Raw genomic sequence first — 15,593 nt, 5'->3', positions numbered from 1 at the left:
TACTGACACCATCATCAGAAATCTTCCCCCGTTTTCAGTTATAAATCTTAAAAGAAAAGGTATGGGACATGGGGAAGGGAGCCCTGAGAAACCGAGAGTCCAAGTTCAGTGGGACGGGGAGGATGGGTCGTCCCGCGGGGGTTGGATGTCAGAGTGCCGCGTGTCCTGGAGGAGTGGGCCCCACAGGGTGGCTGGTAGACTGTGGCCATATGGGACATTATCTCCTGCCAGGACAGAGTCCATAAGATCCCGGCTCAGCTGAAGTGTGAGGCCTGCCCTGCCGATGCGATGCCTCATCTCCCTGGGGAGCAAGGGGGGGTGGTGCGGGACTCCAGGTTGTGTGTGTCCCAACCCTAGACAGCTGAGGCCAGCTCTCCCAGCTCCTAAGACCCATGCTGCTGCATCAGAGCACTTGCTCCTGAAGGAGAATCCTGAAGGGGGAAAGAAAAGAGGCAGGCCGGGCACTTTCTCTGCATCTTTATTCTTATTTCTCACAGAAGGTTGCAAACAGAACATCATCATCTCACAGCCCTCTGCTCAGACCCGAGGGCCCTTGTCCACGGCCCCTGTGTTTATTGTGTGTTCACACAGTGAACACACAGAAAAATACACCAGAACCTCGTTTAATTTGGTTGATCCTTCCTATTTGAAAGAAAGACGCCTTGGGGGAGGCAGGCCTTCTGAGTCCCCAACATGATGGCTGCACAGAGTGGTCTGGGAAAAAGGGGTTCCAGGGGATCCTGACCTGGTAGGGTGGAGGCACCCTGACTCAAGAGGAGCAGGCTAGGGGGCTTGCTGGTTGAAGTTGGAGGGGATCCTCTGCTGGGAACCCCCTGGAAGGGTGAGGGGAGTGCGGGGACAGGGACCATCCTGTGAGGGCACCCAGTCCCTTGGCTGGTTCAGGACCACCTGGCATCTGCACAGCATTTGGTGCTAGTTTCCACGCCACACGTAACAACCCAGGAATCCATTCTAATGAGAAGGCCGGCACAGGCTGCTCCTGCGTCCCCGCCCTCTGCTCTGTGCTTGTGGGCCTGTGTCCTCGGCTGGCAGTGGGGTCACAGGTAGCAGGAACAGGGCACCCCATACAGGAATCTGCTTCAGAACTGGTGCCCAGACAGGGGCCTGTCCTAGGGTCAGAGAGGCTGCAGCGGTGGCCCTTGGCCCGGCTGCACCCCTGGGCAGGTCCAGGGCCCTTCTGTGCTGGTGATCAGCAGAGGGCAGGAAGCAATCAGCTCTCCCACCCGCCCTGAGCTCTGGAGGCAAGAGGCAGCTCCAGCTCCGGCCCCATGCCCTGCTGAGCACTGGGGAGTGCATGGGGAACACCACTGGTCCCGAGTCTCACTGCCTGTCTCAGGCTTCTGCCAGGGGCCAGCTGCCAGGGACCAACAGGGGTGAAGAGGGCTATGTCTCTGGCGATTCAAGCTGGAAAGTAAGGCCATTTGGAGAGCCCTCACTGGGTACCTGCCTATGCAGGCCCTTCCCAGACAGTGGGCAGTGCATAGCAGCAACACCCCCCCCCACACACACACACACCTGTGGCTCTCCAGACAGAAAGTGCAGGCCAGGGTTAAAGTGCCGTCAGTGGGAGAATACGGCTAGGTGCTGAGGGCCTGGGTAGGCCTGGGGCTTTCAGACGGGCAGTACAATGTCTCACTCATTTTGTCTCTGTTTTATTCTCTTTCACTCAACAGAAGCTTTGCATTTCAAAGTTGGGGTGGGGAGGCCACTGGCCTCCTCTGGCCCTGGGACTCCGACAATAGGCCTCTCCCAGAGGGGCTACCTCTCAAGCCTGCATGGCCAGAGGCGCTGGGACATGGTCATTTGGCGAGGGGAGGGAGGCACCTGACCCATCCTGGCCCCTGGAATGGTTGGCGTACCCCTCCACCCTCCAGCTCTCTTTGGTATCTCAGAAAACAGGCAGCTTGACCCCCACCGGGCCCTGCAGCGTTTGACCCCCAGGCCCCCTGAGGGCAGCTGCTGGACATGGCCCCTCACAGGCCACCTGTCAGCTCTGCGGGGTCTGCCGCGGCCAGCGGGTGGGGCGCCGCCCAGGCCCGGGGCTCATTTCTTGTAGTGGTTGGGGGCATCGGCGAAGGCAAACTTGAGACGGTAAGCCTCAGCCAGCAGCAGGCTGATGTCCTCGTCCCCCCAGTGGGCAGTGGGCAGGTTCTGCAGCAAGAGCAGCAACTCCTGGGAGAGACAGAAAGAGAGAGTGAGACAAGCCAGAGGAAGGGCCGTGGCATGGCTGGACGGGACCTCTGAGCAAGGTCAGCGGTGGCAGCTGAGGCCAGGTGATCTGAAGGGGTGTCCCAACCCAGGGCTCCTGCTCACTGAGCCAACAGGTCACACCCAGGGCCAGGAGGTGGGGCCTTCACGAGGCTCCCTTTCTCTCTGGGGGCCCAGGCTGACTGGGGCCTGGGGCCGCTATGAGCCTCGCTATAGCTGGGCCACCTCCCCCCAGCCCAGCGTCCACTGAATCCTAAGTAGTGGGAAACCTGGGCTGTCCTCTAGGAAGGGAGGAGGTGGCAAGGGAGTCACCCCCAGGACATGGGGCTGTCTTGGAGATCAGGGCTGAAGAGAGCAAGGAGAGGAAGGAGGAGGGGGTGACTCATGGCAGTGCAGTTGGGGGTGTGGTGGAGGGAAGGTGTGGGGCACCCGACACTCAGCCCCACAGCTGTGTCACTGAGTGTGGGGTGAATCCGGGAGAGCACAGGCCTGGGCCCAGAGGTGCCAGATGGGGACAGCAGGGGAATGAGGTGTGGGGGGGCTGAGCTGTCTCAGGAAGTCAGGTGTCTCTTTCTGGGGAACTGGGTCCCCAATACCCCCTGGGGGTGACTTCTGAAGCCTGTCCCTTCTCCCATCCCACCGTGAAGCCAGGTCTGGGCAAGTGGGGCTGTGGGGAGGACTCTGAGGGAGCTCTTACTTCTGAAAGCGACAAGCAAGGAACAGGGCTCAGACTCTGGCCCAGGAAGAAGATGCTGCCCTAACCAGCCTTCAGTCCCTCGTCTGTAGAACGGGAGGCCTGGAGCACAGGCCTGTGGGGCCCTTGGGGTCTGCTGTTTAGGTCACCTCTGATTCAGGTCCTGTGTGAACCCAGAAACTGCCCCCTTCCACCCCAGGTCCCAGTCACGCACCAAGACTCTGCGAGTGCTGTTGTACTGTTGCTTGCTTTTATCCCCCTGCCTCATGCCCATTTCCTTTTGCATTTGGGATACTTTCTGGGGGCCTTTAAATTGAATTCATGGAGCAAATTTCACTGGCAGAGTGTCCCCGGGGACAGATCAACATCAATCTGCTGCCTTTCACCATTAGATGCAACTTACACGGATGCCAATCCAATTCTGAGCAGGTCGTAAATAAATACCTTTGGTTTTATTTTTAATCCACTTCGCTTCATATTATCATGACCTCGCTACTTGCAAGGTGAGAAGCAATACCCTCCCATCACGGCAGCTCGCCGACGCCACTGCACACTCAATTTCAGAATCTAATTTAGTCCCTCAGGTTCACTGCATGGAGGGAGAATAGAAATGCCCAGGACTTCTCAGTCTGCAATGCTAAAGAAGGAAAAATCTATCTGAGTGACCTTTACGGAGGCAAAGAACACAGCCAAAACGCATCCTTAAATACAGATCTCTTTCTTCTCCTTTTTAAGGCCCTGGGCGGCGATGTCTCCAAGCCAGGAAACACTGCAAGCTGATTAGCCTGGCACTGTTCTGCACGATTTACACCATGTGGAGAAAGGGGCGTCACCACGAAGCTGTCACTGGTGGCATCCTAGGGGATTCACTCCTCCAGACCTGCCTGGGGTGGTGTGAGGGAGCCCCCCACACACACACACCCAATGGTCTAGTCCACACTACAGCCCAAGCAGACCCAAGCAAGGTCAGTTATGTTTGGAATCAGAACTTTTCCACAAACAAGGCTAGGACCGAGAGTGGATACAGAAACCCAAGGAAGGTTCACTCATAGTCCTGATTCCTGGGACATCAGGTGAGAGTACTTGTCATTCTGTCCTTGTCCTCCAGATGCCACTGCATCAGCAAGACCACGACCAGAAGTGCCTGTGTTTCTCAGTCAGGCCTTTTGTGCTGCCCCACAGCCCACGCCATCAGTGAAGGGAGGAAGGAAGGCCACCTCCTGGAGTCCCAGCCCGGCCCATAGTCACCCTCCAAACCCAGGCCCTCAGAGCTGGGCCAGGCAGATGTCTTTCCAGTTTTCTGTACGACAGACGGCCTCACCTGCAGTTTGAACACGTTGGAGGGTACATTAAGGGGTATGGGTCGTAGCTGCTTTTCCTTGTTTACCAAGCCAGCCCTGTGGGGACTGTGCACAAAGCCACCCACCCAGAACAGTGGGGCTGAGCACGGGATGGTCTTGGTTCAGGCAGGCAGGGACTGGAATAAAAGCTCCCAGTGAGACGGCGCCGGCAGGTGGCTCACCTGGCAGAGAACAAACTGCCACCAAGCACAAGGATCTGGGTGCAGGTCCTAGGCCACCACATGGCAGTGCCCATGGTGGGGGGAGGACTTGGGGAGAGGTGGAGCTGTGCTATAGTGTCTCTCATATATACATATCACTGGATAGAGACAGAGATAAATTGAGGAGAAGAGAGAGAGGGAGAGAGACCCCTGCAGCCCTGCTTCGCCACTTGTAAAGCTTCCCCGCAGGTGGGGAGCAGGGGCTTGAAGCTGAGTCCTTGAGCACTGTAACGTATGTGCTTAACCAGGTGCACCACCACCTGGCCCCTGTGTGTCTCCTTCTCTCTGTCTCTGAGCCCCTTAGAGGAAAGAGGAAACAATCCTCCAATGCGTGGGCCACCAAGACCTGAAGCTGGTGGTGGCTCAAAGTTCACTTTCACGGACAATTCTGAGGACACAGACACCTGCCTCCCTGCTGCTAGCTGTCACCTCTGGACGGCTTCCAAGAGGTGAGCCTTCTCATGTTAAAGAGCCAATAAAATGGTTATGGCTTTGGGTACTTCTAGCCAAGAGGGTTTCATTTTTTTCCAGAGAGTCAGATAAATTGCCTGACCATCTGCAAGGCGTCTCTGTACAGCACCCTCCTGGGAAGGACAAAACGGGGACGTACGGGCATCCTTTGACCTTGGGCTCCAGGAAGGCGGCCGGACACACGCTCAGGACCCTGAGCTTACAGAGGCTCATGGGGAGGGGGTTACAGAAGTGGCCAGAGATAAGGGGTCCCCATCACCATGGGCCCACGTGACTCGGGCCCATCCCTCGTGGTCTTGCTGCTGTCTCGGGGAAGTTGTCTCTCCTACAACACCAGCTCCCTGAGCTCCCAGAATGCAGTGCTGGCATTTGTTTAGGCAGCCTGTCCCAGCCCGTGCTAGTTCTGCAACCCAGGCAAGTCTCCCAACCTTCTTGGGTTTTTGAAAGATTAATTTTTGGATGTACTGGGTTAAATAAAACATCCAAGTCCGTTTTGCCTGTTTGCTTCCATTTCTGAGGCGGTCAGAGAAGCTACGGGGTCCCAGGAGCTGGTAGGTACTGCACTGGCCTCCCTGCCCACCCGCAACAGCGCTGACTGGTGCCTTCCTCCTTGGGACCCTCCAGCACAGAGAACGTTCCCAGAAGTCTGCTGTCGGTATCGGGCAGGGCATGGGCTCATAGTGGCAGAACACGCCAATGCTGGCTCCTCCGTGAGCCCCAGACTGGCTGCAAAGAGGCTTGAGTCCGGAGTTTACAGATTGCTAATACGCAGGGATGAATAAATTAATCATGACAGGGCTAAAAGGGCCCACTTGCCAACTCTTATTATTTTCTCCCTTTAACTGAGGAAAAAAAGAAGAAAAACCCAGTGTCTGGTGCTGCCACACAAGTCAGGCAGTGGAGCTAATTGGTCTAATTCACTCTTCCTTCCGCATTCTGATGCCCAATTTGTGCGGGTTTGTGGAAAACTGAACAGCTTGGGATGCTGTGGCTGGCAGGGGCCACAGGGTGAGCCCACAGGAATCCCGGAGGGGGGCAGCAAAGTGGGGCTCCTGGCAGACAGGCCTCCACCTTCTCTCCCCCAATCAGTCAGTCTCAGGAGGGAAGACCGAGACAGGAAGGCTGGGTGTCTGTGTGGAGCTGGCGTGTGCCCCTGGTGCTGAAGGTGACTGGGGCCCGGGAGACCGCGGCCTGAGGGTCCAGTCCTGCCCTCAAGGTGGAGACAGTAGGAGGCACAGCTGTGGGCCGGGAGAGTCCATGGCCAGTGCAGAAACAGTGCTCGCTGTGCCAGAGTCACTGTGGAGCCCCACTGTCCTGCCTCACCTGCGGGGCCTCAGAAGAGGACAGGGACGCTCATCCCAGGGCTGGGGGTGGGGGTGTGGTTGGAGGAGCAGGTGCCCAGTGCACAGGGCCTGCCTCCTGGGACCTCATCACCATGGCTGCCCTTGGGATGGGGTGGTCACTGGGAATCTTAAGCCCGACTCACAGTGCTGGTCAGTCTGCAGTGGCTGTGGCTGGGGTGGAAGAGTGTGTGTCCAGGTGTGCTCGGTACTCCCAGTGGGTCCAGTGTGGGCCAGGGCTGCTCCCCATGGCGAACCACCCCAGGGAGTGTCCACAGCCCACATGTTCTAGAGGTCATATTCCCAGCCTGAAGCACCAGTGCAGGACAGCTGGGAGGGGCAGGCCACTTGCATTCCTGCCATGCGCTCAGTATCTCACTATGCACTGAGTGCCTGTCCTTGTAAGTGGAAAGTGGCTGGGTAAGAACAGGAGTTGAGTGGTCTGGGAGGTGGCACAGTGGCTAAGGCACTGGACTATCAAGCATGAGGTCCTGAGTTCGATCCCAGGCAGCACATGTACCAGAGTGATGGCTAGTTCTTTCTCTCTTCCTATCTTTCTCATGAATAAATACATTCTTTAAAAAAAAGAAAGAACAGGAGTCAATGTGAATTACACCAACAGGCTCTGAGCCATCCTTGGAAAAGTGAGGGCTTCCAGTTAATGCCTCACAGGGCCACTTCTGCTGGCCGGTCAGCAGTCACCCCGCCTGGGCCCTGGGGATGACGCCGTCCCCAGCTGTGTGCCCAGACCTACACTATGGGCCTTCAGGAGGGCCCAGTTCTGCTTCCCAGGTGAGTGACAGATCTTCATACAGGTGAAGCATCCACCTGGGACGGCACCACTGAGAAGAAGAAAGGCCACCTTCTCCTGCAGGGGCCGGGCAGTCACCGAAAGCTGATGACACATGATAGCCCAGAGGCAGGCAAACTGTGTTCTGCATACCCTGTCCTTGGCTTTGCGCTCCCATGTCCAGTGGTTCATGCCACGCATGAGGGAAAGCACCCCATGCATAGGCCAGTCAAGGTGGTGTGGCTGTGGGGGAAGGGGTCTAGGCCTTGTGGTTGTGAGTGTGTGTGTGTGTGGGGGGGGAAACAGGGGACCTGGAGCCCAGTGGGCACTTGAGTGCTGTCTGTCAGAGAACTGCGCTGGGTTGGGGTGGTGGCCCTAAAGCTCTGCCTGGGAATCAGCATTTAGCTCTCATCTTCCCCTCCATCCATGGATTATGAGTTCCTGGGTGCTCTGGGATCACAGAGGCCAGCTGTGCTCAGGGTCACCAGGACCCCACCAGAGTTGCAACGTCCCTCAGCCCAGGTACACACCTCCTCCAACCTGGCCCCTGCATCCCTTTTCTTTCTTTCTTCTTCTTTTTTTTTTTTTTTTTTTTTTTTTTTTTTGCTTTTTGAGGCAAACACAGACTTCTCCCTGTGCAAATGCCTCTGCTCTGCCCGGGACTTAGAGACTAACACTGGGCTGTGGTGACATCAGTGTGCCGCAGACCACACCCAGCAGGCTTCCCACAAGTGCCCTGCAGCCTGAGTGTGCATCACTGTGGGATCAGCTGCCTCCGCAGGCCCTTCAGGTAGGGAAGGAGCGGGAATCAGGACTGGCTGCTTCACCAAGTCACCAGCAGACTCGGGAGAGGAGCGCGAGGCCCCAGGGAGTGAACCATGCGGGCACGGTACGGCCTGCCAGTAGTCAGTAGCCAGGAAAGGTGTTGGCTGTCTCTGGCCAGAGTGTCCCCACACCAGGAGAGCCTTGCCCACCACTTGCAGGAGATAAGTAAGTGCAGTCTGTGCTCCTGAAACACCAGGATGTGGGGGTGGCCAGACAGAGCAGGGCAGCTCACGGGGACACCAGCAGAACAGGCTGGCACAATGGCAGCAGGACCGGCATGGTGGGGAGTGAGTGATAGCTCAGTAGGGCAGGTTATGGGAAGACCGGGAATCCTCAGCCCTGTGTCCCCTCAGCTTAGACCTGGGGACCCATGTCCCAGCACACTCACTGCAGGAGTCTGTATTATCAATGTCTGCACAGCCATCCTCAGAACCATCTAAGAGGACTACAGTTGGACCCACTTCCAGCTCTGGGGGTGTTGCCTGAGCTCCCACAAATGCAGGAGGGGAGGCAAGGCCAGGAATGATGCAAACATGGGGGCGGGGGGGGATTCCCACAGTCCCAAGGTCCCCCCCACCCCCATTGGGTTTTGAACTTTGGGGAGCTTTCCTCTTCATGGGGGTGTACACCACCACCACCCCTATTGGTACCCAAATGCAAACACCCTCAGGAAGGGCCCACAAACACACGCCATCCTCCAGGGATCACTCCAAACACAACCCCTCACTTATGAATGCCCACCGCCTGGCCCACCCCATCTTGTGCAGGACAGGACAGGAATACCAGCTTCCTCTTAAACAGAAAATCAGCCCCATGTCACATTACTCTGCTTCCTTTCATCTTCAAAAAAATGTGTTCACGGGAGAGAGAAAGAGGACCAGGGTGTCACTCTGACACACTCAATGTGGAGAGTAGACCTTGGCACTTCTTGCCTGTAGGTGTGGCACCCCAGCTGTAGGCCATCACGCTGTCCTGTACTCACAGTCACCTGACTGTTTCCTCTTGCATCAGGACTAGAACCCAAACCCACAAGCTGGGTCCCCTGGGGCTTGGCTCTATGGCTGCTTCCAGTTCCACCTCTGTTTCTCATTCATCAAATCCAACAGGATATCCTCCCTCCCTCCTCTGCCAGTCACAGACCCATTTCTTCTGCCCTGTCAGATGTCAAGAGTCACCTCACAGGAACAATTCCTAGCTGCCCTCCCTGAGCCCTGGATGTGCGGGAACCAGCCAAAGTCCTCCCTGGAGAAGGACAGGTAAGTCGTCTGTCAGGGGTCTGAATGGTGAGCTACAAGTTGCAGCTGTGGGCATGTATGCGGGAGACAGGAAACTGCATAGAATCAGGACGGTCATACGTCGGGTCTGAGGTGAGAGCACTCAGGAAGTGCAGCCCTAGAGTGAGGGCTCAGTGTTGATGCATCTGCATGAAGTAGGTGTTTCCTAGCTGACCCAAGAGATGTGTGAAGTGTGCTGGCCCACTGAGTGAACACAGCAAGCCAGGCTTAGATCTACCCTCAGAGTAGAAGGGTCTACATCGATGGCCACTGAATGTGTGTGCAGGGGAGGGGCTCCTGTGACCTGGTTCCGTGTATATGTTCATGCAGAGATCACACACCATAGGGTGGAGGCAGAGAAGGGCACCCAGTGGCTCCAAAAAAGAGGGTCAGGTACAGAGTTTGCCCCACCCTTGTCAACATTCCCACCACAGCGGGGCATGTGCTATCTTCAGTGAACCCACAAGGCATATCCTAGTCACCCGGAGCCCACAGCTGACACCAGGGCTCACTCTTGCCATTGCATATTCTGTGGGTCTGGGCACAGGCATCACGACAAGTATACACCACTATCACATCACGCACAGAAGGCCCACTGCCCTGAAAAGTTTGCTCCAGAGCATAACCACTGACCTTTTACCATGTGCACAGTTCTGCCTTTCCCAGAATGTCCTATATCTGAAATTATGTGGGGTTCAGTCTTGGCAGATTGGTTTCTTTCACTTAGTAATAGACATCCAAGGCTCCTCCATGTCTATTCAAGGTCTGATCATTTCTTTTTCCAAAAAGAATTACCTATTCCTTTTTAGTTCTGAATAACCTTCCGTTGCCTGGACGGACTGGCGTATTTATTCATTCATCTACTGAAGGACATCTTGCTTGCTTCTAGCTTCTGGCAGTTATGAATAAAGTTATTATAAACACTGATTGCAGATTTTTATGTGAAGATGAGTTTTCAACTCCTCTGATTTAAATATCAAGGAGCATGGTTGTCAGATCATACTGTCAAAGCATGTTAAACTTGATAAGAAGCCACTATGTGGCCTTCCACAGTGGTTGTACCATTTTGCATTCCCACCAGCAAGGACTGGTCCACGTTCTCAGCAGCAGTAATGCTCTCTGTGGCCACTATAGCGCACCTGGTGGTGATGCGTGCAGTTTTCATCTACATCCCCCTGAGGGCATATGGCCTTGAGCATCTTTACATATTACTTTGCCATCTGTACATGCTCTTTGGTGACTCTCCCCTCCCCCCACTTTTAATTGGGTTGTTTCTTGAGAGCTTGTTTGGAGGTTCTAGCAGGGAAGTGCAGCTACTAGTACAAACCCTGACTGAAGACCGGTCCGTCTCTATTTGGGGAAGGCTGTCCTCTTCGACTGAGCGCGCAGCTTCAGGAGAGACGTGTATGGAGCAGAGAGGGAGGAAGGGGGCATCTGCCTAGCCAGCCAGATCAGCCGAATCAACCCTGGTGATCAGTGGGGTGCCAGATGTTGCAGCCAGATAGCTCTCACATCCAGTTGGGTTGTTTCTTAATGTTGAGTGGTAAGAGTTCCTTTTGTATTATGGGTAGCAATCCTTTATCAGATGGGTCTTGTGAATGTTTTCTGCCAGTTTGTGACTTGTCTTCTCATTTTCTTGCCACTATCTTTCACAGAGTAGAAGTGTTTAGTTGTTGTGATGTTCTCCTTATCACTCTTTCACTTCATGGGATATGTCTTTAGTATTCTATCCAGAAAGTCAGTGTCATACAAGGCTACCTAGATTTTCTCCAAGGTTATCTTCCAGGAGTTTTTAATAAACTTTTGTTTTTTATACTTTGTGCTTGGATTTGAAAAAGGTGTGAGGAGGGCCACATGGTGACACACCTGGTTGAGCACACTTTATAGTGCTCAAGGACCTGGTTTGGAGACCCAGTCCCCACCTGCAGGGGGAAAGCTTTGCAAGTGGTGAAGCAGTGCTACAGGTGTCTCTCTTTCTCCCTCTCTATCTCCCCTACCCTCTCGATTTCTGGCTGTCTCTATCCAATAAACAAAGACAATAAAAAAATCATTTTAAAGGAAAAGGTGTGAGGTTAGTGTTTAGATTCAATTTTTTTCATGTGTCTGTCCAATTGTTTTAGTACCATTTACTGAAAAGAAGAGTTGACTATTATTTATGTAGATCTATTCTAAGCTCTCTCTTCTTTTCCTTTAATTTATTTTGTCTATTCTTCTTTCACCAAAACTGCACTGTCTTGATGACCGTAGCCATGCAATTAAGTCTTGATGGCAGGTAGTATCAATCCTTTAACTTTTCTCTTCAGCATTGTGTTGTCTGTTCTGAATCTTTGGTCCCTCCAACCCAACATTACAATCAGTCTGCTGATAACCAGTGACTTGCTGGGAGATTTATTGACTAGGGATTTTGAAAAGCTCAGCTCATAAAATCCCAGGAATCAAGTGTTCCCGGTTAATCAGTCCCCACGGTCCTCATGCAGCATGCCAGTAGCCCTGGGCAATGCTGGGCTGTGGAGTCCGGTAAAAACTCAGCCACCATAAGGCTGGCAGCCTAGACAAGTAGAGTAACTAGGAGAGACACCGAGATGCCCAGCATCCTCTACAACCAATGGATTGGTTGGCTCTATCCATTTACTGTTGTCTGGACACATAATCAGGGTGGCATAGCTGATCCCAGGGCATTCAGCACACCTCATGCCACACAGCCACGGGGACAGCGTGGTGTCCAAACATCCACCCAAGGGTACAGGAAAAAAAAAGACTGGGTGGTGGGAGGAATCCACCTGCTATGTCTATACTGTACCCTGAGGGCATGGTTGGTGGAGCTGGATCCAGGGTGCAAGCTCAGGCCGCTAGAAGGCAGGGGAAGCCATTCCTCACTGGTCCTGAACACAGATGTCATCATCTGGCGAGGAATATGGCAGAAACACAGGGAATACAAGGGTGGGGGCAGGTCTGCTGACTATGGTCAAGTAACAGAGGGTTTCATCACCTAAAGGAGTTCGCCTGAGGATGGTGAGATTCACACATGGAGGGGACAGAGAGTGGCTGGTGGAGTACCCCTAGGTACCCTTGAGCTGGAAGATCTTTGTTTTTCTAGACAGGCAGATAGACACTATAATACAGAGCTGAACGGGGCCTAGGCTCGAATGGTTAAGCAGTGGAGTATCTGAGTGAGCTTTCCTAGGAGGCTCAGATCACTCCTGGCCCCTATTCTGCCCAGTTCCTCTCCATCTAGTTTGAACCGCCTGGAGCTGACTGGTCGACTTTCCCAGGAAGGTGGCTAAGGGGCCTTTGCCCTTCCATTCCCAGCCCCCAAAGGATGGGTGGAGGATAGGAGGCACAGGTCACCATCCAGGGGACAGTGGCAGGGACCAAGGTCACTAGGAAGACCCCTCCCACCCCCAGACAGAAGGGCTGTCACAGGGAGACCTCAGGAGTGTCCCACATAGGTTCTGGGTACCGTCTCAGTCTGGTGGCCCAATTTGGACCCTAACTGAATTAGGCAATCTCTGGTGATTTACTGCCCAAACCAGTGACCCTCTGGGTAACCATTAAGTCTGTCTCAGTCAGGGCCAGCAAAATAGCTCACTTGAATAGTGCCCTGCTTTGCTCTGTGTGAGGCCCAAGTTCAAACCTGGCCTCCACCATACTGAAGAAAGCTTTGGTGCCATTCCCTTTCACTCTCTCTCTCTCTCTCCCTCCTTCCCTCTCTCCCTCCAAAAACAAACAAAAAAGACAAAAAAAAAAAAAAAAAGGTTGGGCAGACCTGTGCTCTGTCTGTGGGAACAGACAGAAGGAGTTACTTTCTTCCTAATGTTAATTTGGCTGTTTCTCCATCAGTTCTATCTGGAAGCTGTAATCAGAGATGTCAACCTGGCTTCCAGAAATCTGAGCTATACAACTAGTGTTAACTACTCTGCATGGTCCCATCCCTTGGACTAAAGAGAAGAGATGTGATGGGAACCAGGCACAAGAATGCTGAGGTCTTCTTGGAAGGACCTTCCACAAAACAGCCGACCTCAGGGCTTCTCCCTGCCCCTCACCTCCTGTTATCACGGATGATCCGCCCTGGGAGACAACACAGAGGCCAACATGGGCCAGGCTGCAGGCCTCAGGGGCATTGCAATTAGAGGGAGAAGAACATAAAATGTAAATACAACACCAAGAGCTAAAAGGAGATGCCTCATTAGAAAGAAAAGAGAAAGGCTGGATGGCACACTTGATTGAGCACAAACCTTACTATGCTCAAGGACCTGGGTTCAAGCCCCCACTCCCCACCTGTGGGGGATAAGCTTCACAAGTGGCAAAGCAGGTCTGAAGGTGTCTCTCTTTCTCCTCCCACTATCTCCCCTATCCTTGCCCTCTCAATTTCTCTCTTCCCTATTTAACAAAAAAAAAGGGGGGGGGGGAATGGCCACTGAGAGCTATAGGCTCATCTTGCAGATACCAAGCTCAGTAATAGCCCTGGTGGCAATTGGGGTGTGTGTGTGTGTGTGGGGAGAGAGAGAGAGAGAGAGAGAGAGAGAGAGAGAGAGAGAGAGATATCAAATCAAAAAATGTAAAGTTGGCAATTACAAGTACTGAAAATTTCAGAATAAAAAACTCTTAGTTAATAATTTCCCATCACACCTCCAAAAAATACCCCTTTGTCTAAATTAGTTCTTTGACCACTTCTTCCTGGGGCAGTCCCTTTGTGACCCGTGCTTTAAAGAGACGGGACAGGTCATCATTCCTTCCCACTAAATCAAGTCTCAAGGGCCACTTTTTCTTTTCCTTAAACCAAACCCCTAACAAGCATCTGGAAACAAGCTGGGTGTTTCTGCCTGTCACAACATCTGGGATGAGCTGGACAGTCCTGAAAGGTCAAGACAGGGGTGGGGCTGAGGGTCTTCCCATGAGGGGTTTCTTCTTCTGTGGAGGCAGCGGGCACCCACATTCCCCCCTGCCCAGCTGTAAAGGGGCATGGCACTAGCACCCACCCTGCCGCATGGCTCTGCATAGGGACGGTGCACGCCTCCATCTATAACTGCGCTCCTCCTCAGCATCTGCCCGCTCCCCACAGCGGCTCTGCATACAAACCACTGTCGCAGTTCAGATGCGCAGGACCTAGGCCACTACAGTGTTTGGACAAGGCCTGTGTCCATCCCTTCTGACAAGCTGGTAACAAAGAGGCCCAGCTGCCCAGGGCTGTGAGCCCACCAGGCAGATGCACAGAGCTTGGCTAGAAGGCAGGTCTGGCCTCCACCTGCAGGACAGGTGAAGGGGGTCCCCGAGTTGCAATGCCTGCCTGACACCAGAGTCCAGAGCGCCTGGCTCATCTGGGTGGTGCCCCCAAGACTATCCTGTCTGAGGCCTGCAGAGCTCAGGAGGTGGGGCCTGGTGGGATCTGGGTGCTAAAAGGAAGCAGCCCCATGGCTCCTGTCTTCATGTTGCCACCTGGGTTGGCGGAGAGCCCTGTTAGACCCCGGAGGCAGGGCTGCTGGGAGGGCCTCCATATCCCCCTCCACCCCCAGGTCAGGTCTGTGACTCCCAGCCCTTGCTCTCCAGGCGTCAGGCACCAAGCAAACACTATTCCAGGTGGGCTCTCCTTTACTAGAAGTGCAGGACCCAACCGGAGAATTGAGATTAAAATGCAAGCTTACTCCTGGAAACTGCCCAAAGCCAATTAACTAGTCACCCGCGAGGCTTTTTTCTTCCTGATTCCAGTAAAATCCCAGCTGTAAATCATCTGCTGTTAGGACACTTTTCTCTTGTTTTCAAGAATATTAAAGGGTCATTGTCAAGTACTCTAGACCTGAGATTTATGGACTTCTAAGGGCAGATATTTCCTTTCTGGTCTTTATCATTTCACAGAGGAGTCAAAGAGAAGATTCTCCCTAAACGAGGCCCCTCTACTCCCCCCACCCACCCACTGCCTCTCCAGCTACTTGCCCTATCAAAGTCCTCAACCTCACAGAGAGGCACTGCTGGGCTCAAGCTGGCTGGGGCAGGACAGGGCAGAGACAAAGGCAGCTCCTGGGTCCCCAACAGCCTGCCCTTTCCTGGGGAGGACAGAACCAGTGTTTCTGGAAGAAGCTCTTTTAGAGGCCACGATTAGGCCACAGCCCTCACCCTCAAGAGTTGTGGTCCCCTCCAACATTTCACAGGAGAGCACCCTCAGGACTGCACAGGACCCCACTGCAGTGCTTACTACTTGACTTGGGTCCTTGAGGGCACTGGCTCCGGCAGACTAGGTTTCTGGAACTACACAAGCTCCACTGAAAGTAGCAGTGTGCTGTGTCTACGTGGAGCTGGGGGTGGCTATACAGATCAGTGAATGAAAGATGGATGGAAAGATGGGTGGATGGAAAGATGGACAGATGGACGGATGGTTGAAAAAGTAGGTGGGTGAATGGGTAGGTAAGTGGGT

General features: G+C 53.9%; 1 protein-coding gene across 1 annotated transcript in view; it reads right to left on the bottom strand.

Moving 5' to 3' along the window:
- Positions 1–462: 462 nt before the first annotated feature.
- TBC1D22A (TBC1 domain family member 22A) overlaps positions 463–15,593 on the bottom strand; it is a 407,894-nt gene continuing 392,763 nt past the window's right edge. Inside the window, exon 13 of the mRNA XM_007522464.3 lies at positions 463–2,193. Within this exon, the coding sequence (XP_007522526.1) occupies positions 2,065–2,193 (129 nt within the window). The 3' untranslated portion in view covers positions 463–2,064. The remainder of the gene's footprint in view (positions 2,194–15,593) is intronic.

Source organism: Erinaceus europaeus, chromosome 4 (genome assembly GCF_950295315.1).
Source record: "Erinaceus europaeus chromosome 4, mEriEur2.1, whole genome shotgun sequence".
In the NCBI taxonomy this organism is placed as follows: domain Eukaryota; kingdom Metazoa; phylum Chordata; class Mammalia; order Eulipotyphla; family Erinaceidae; genus Erinaceus; species Erinaceus europaeus.
Note: the sequence above shows the minus strand (reverse complement) of the source record. Positions and strands in the feature narration are given on the sequence as shown.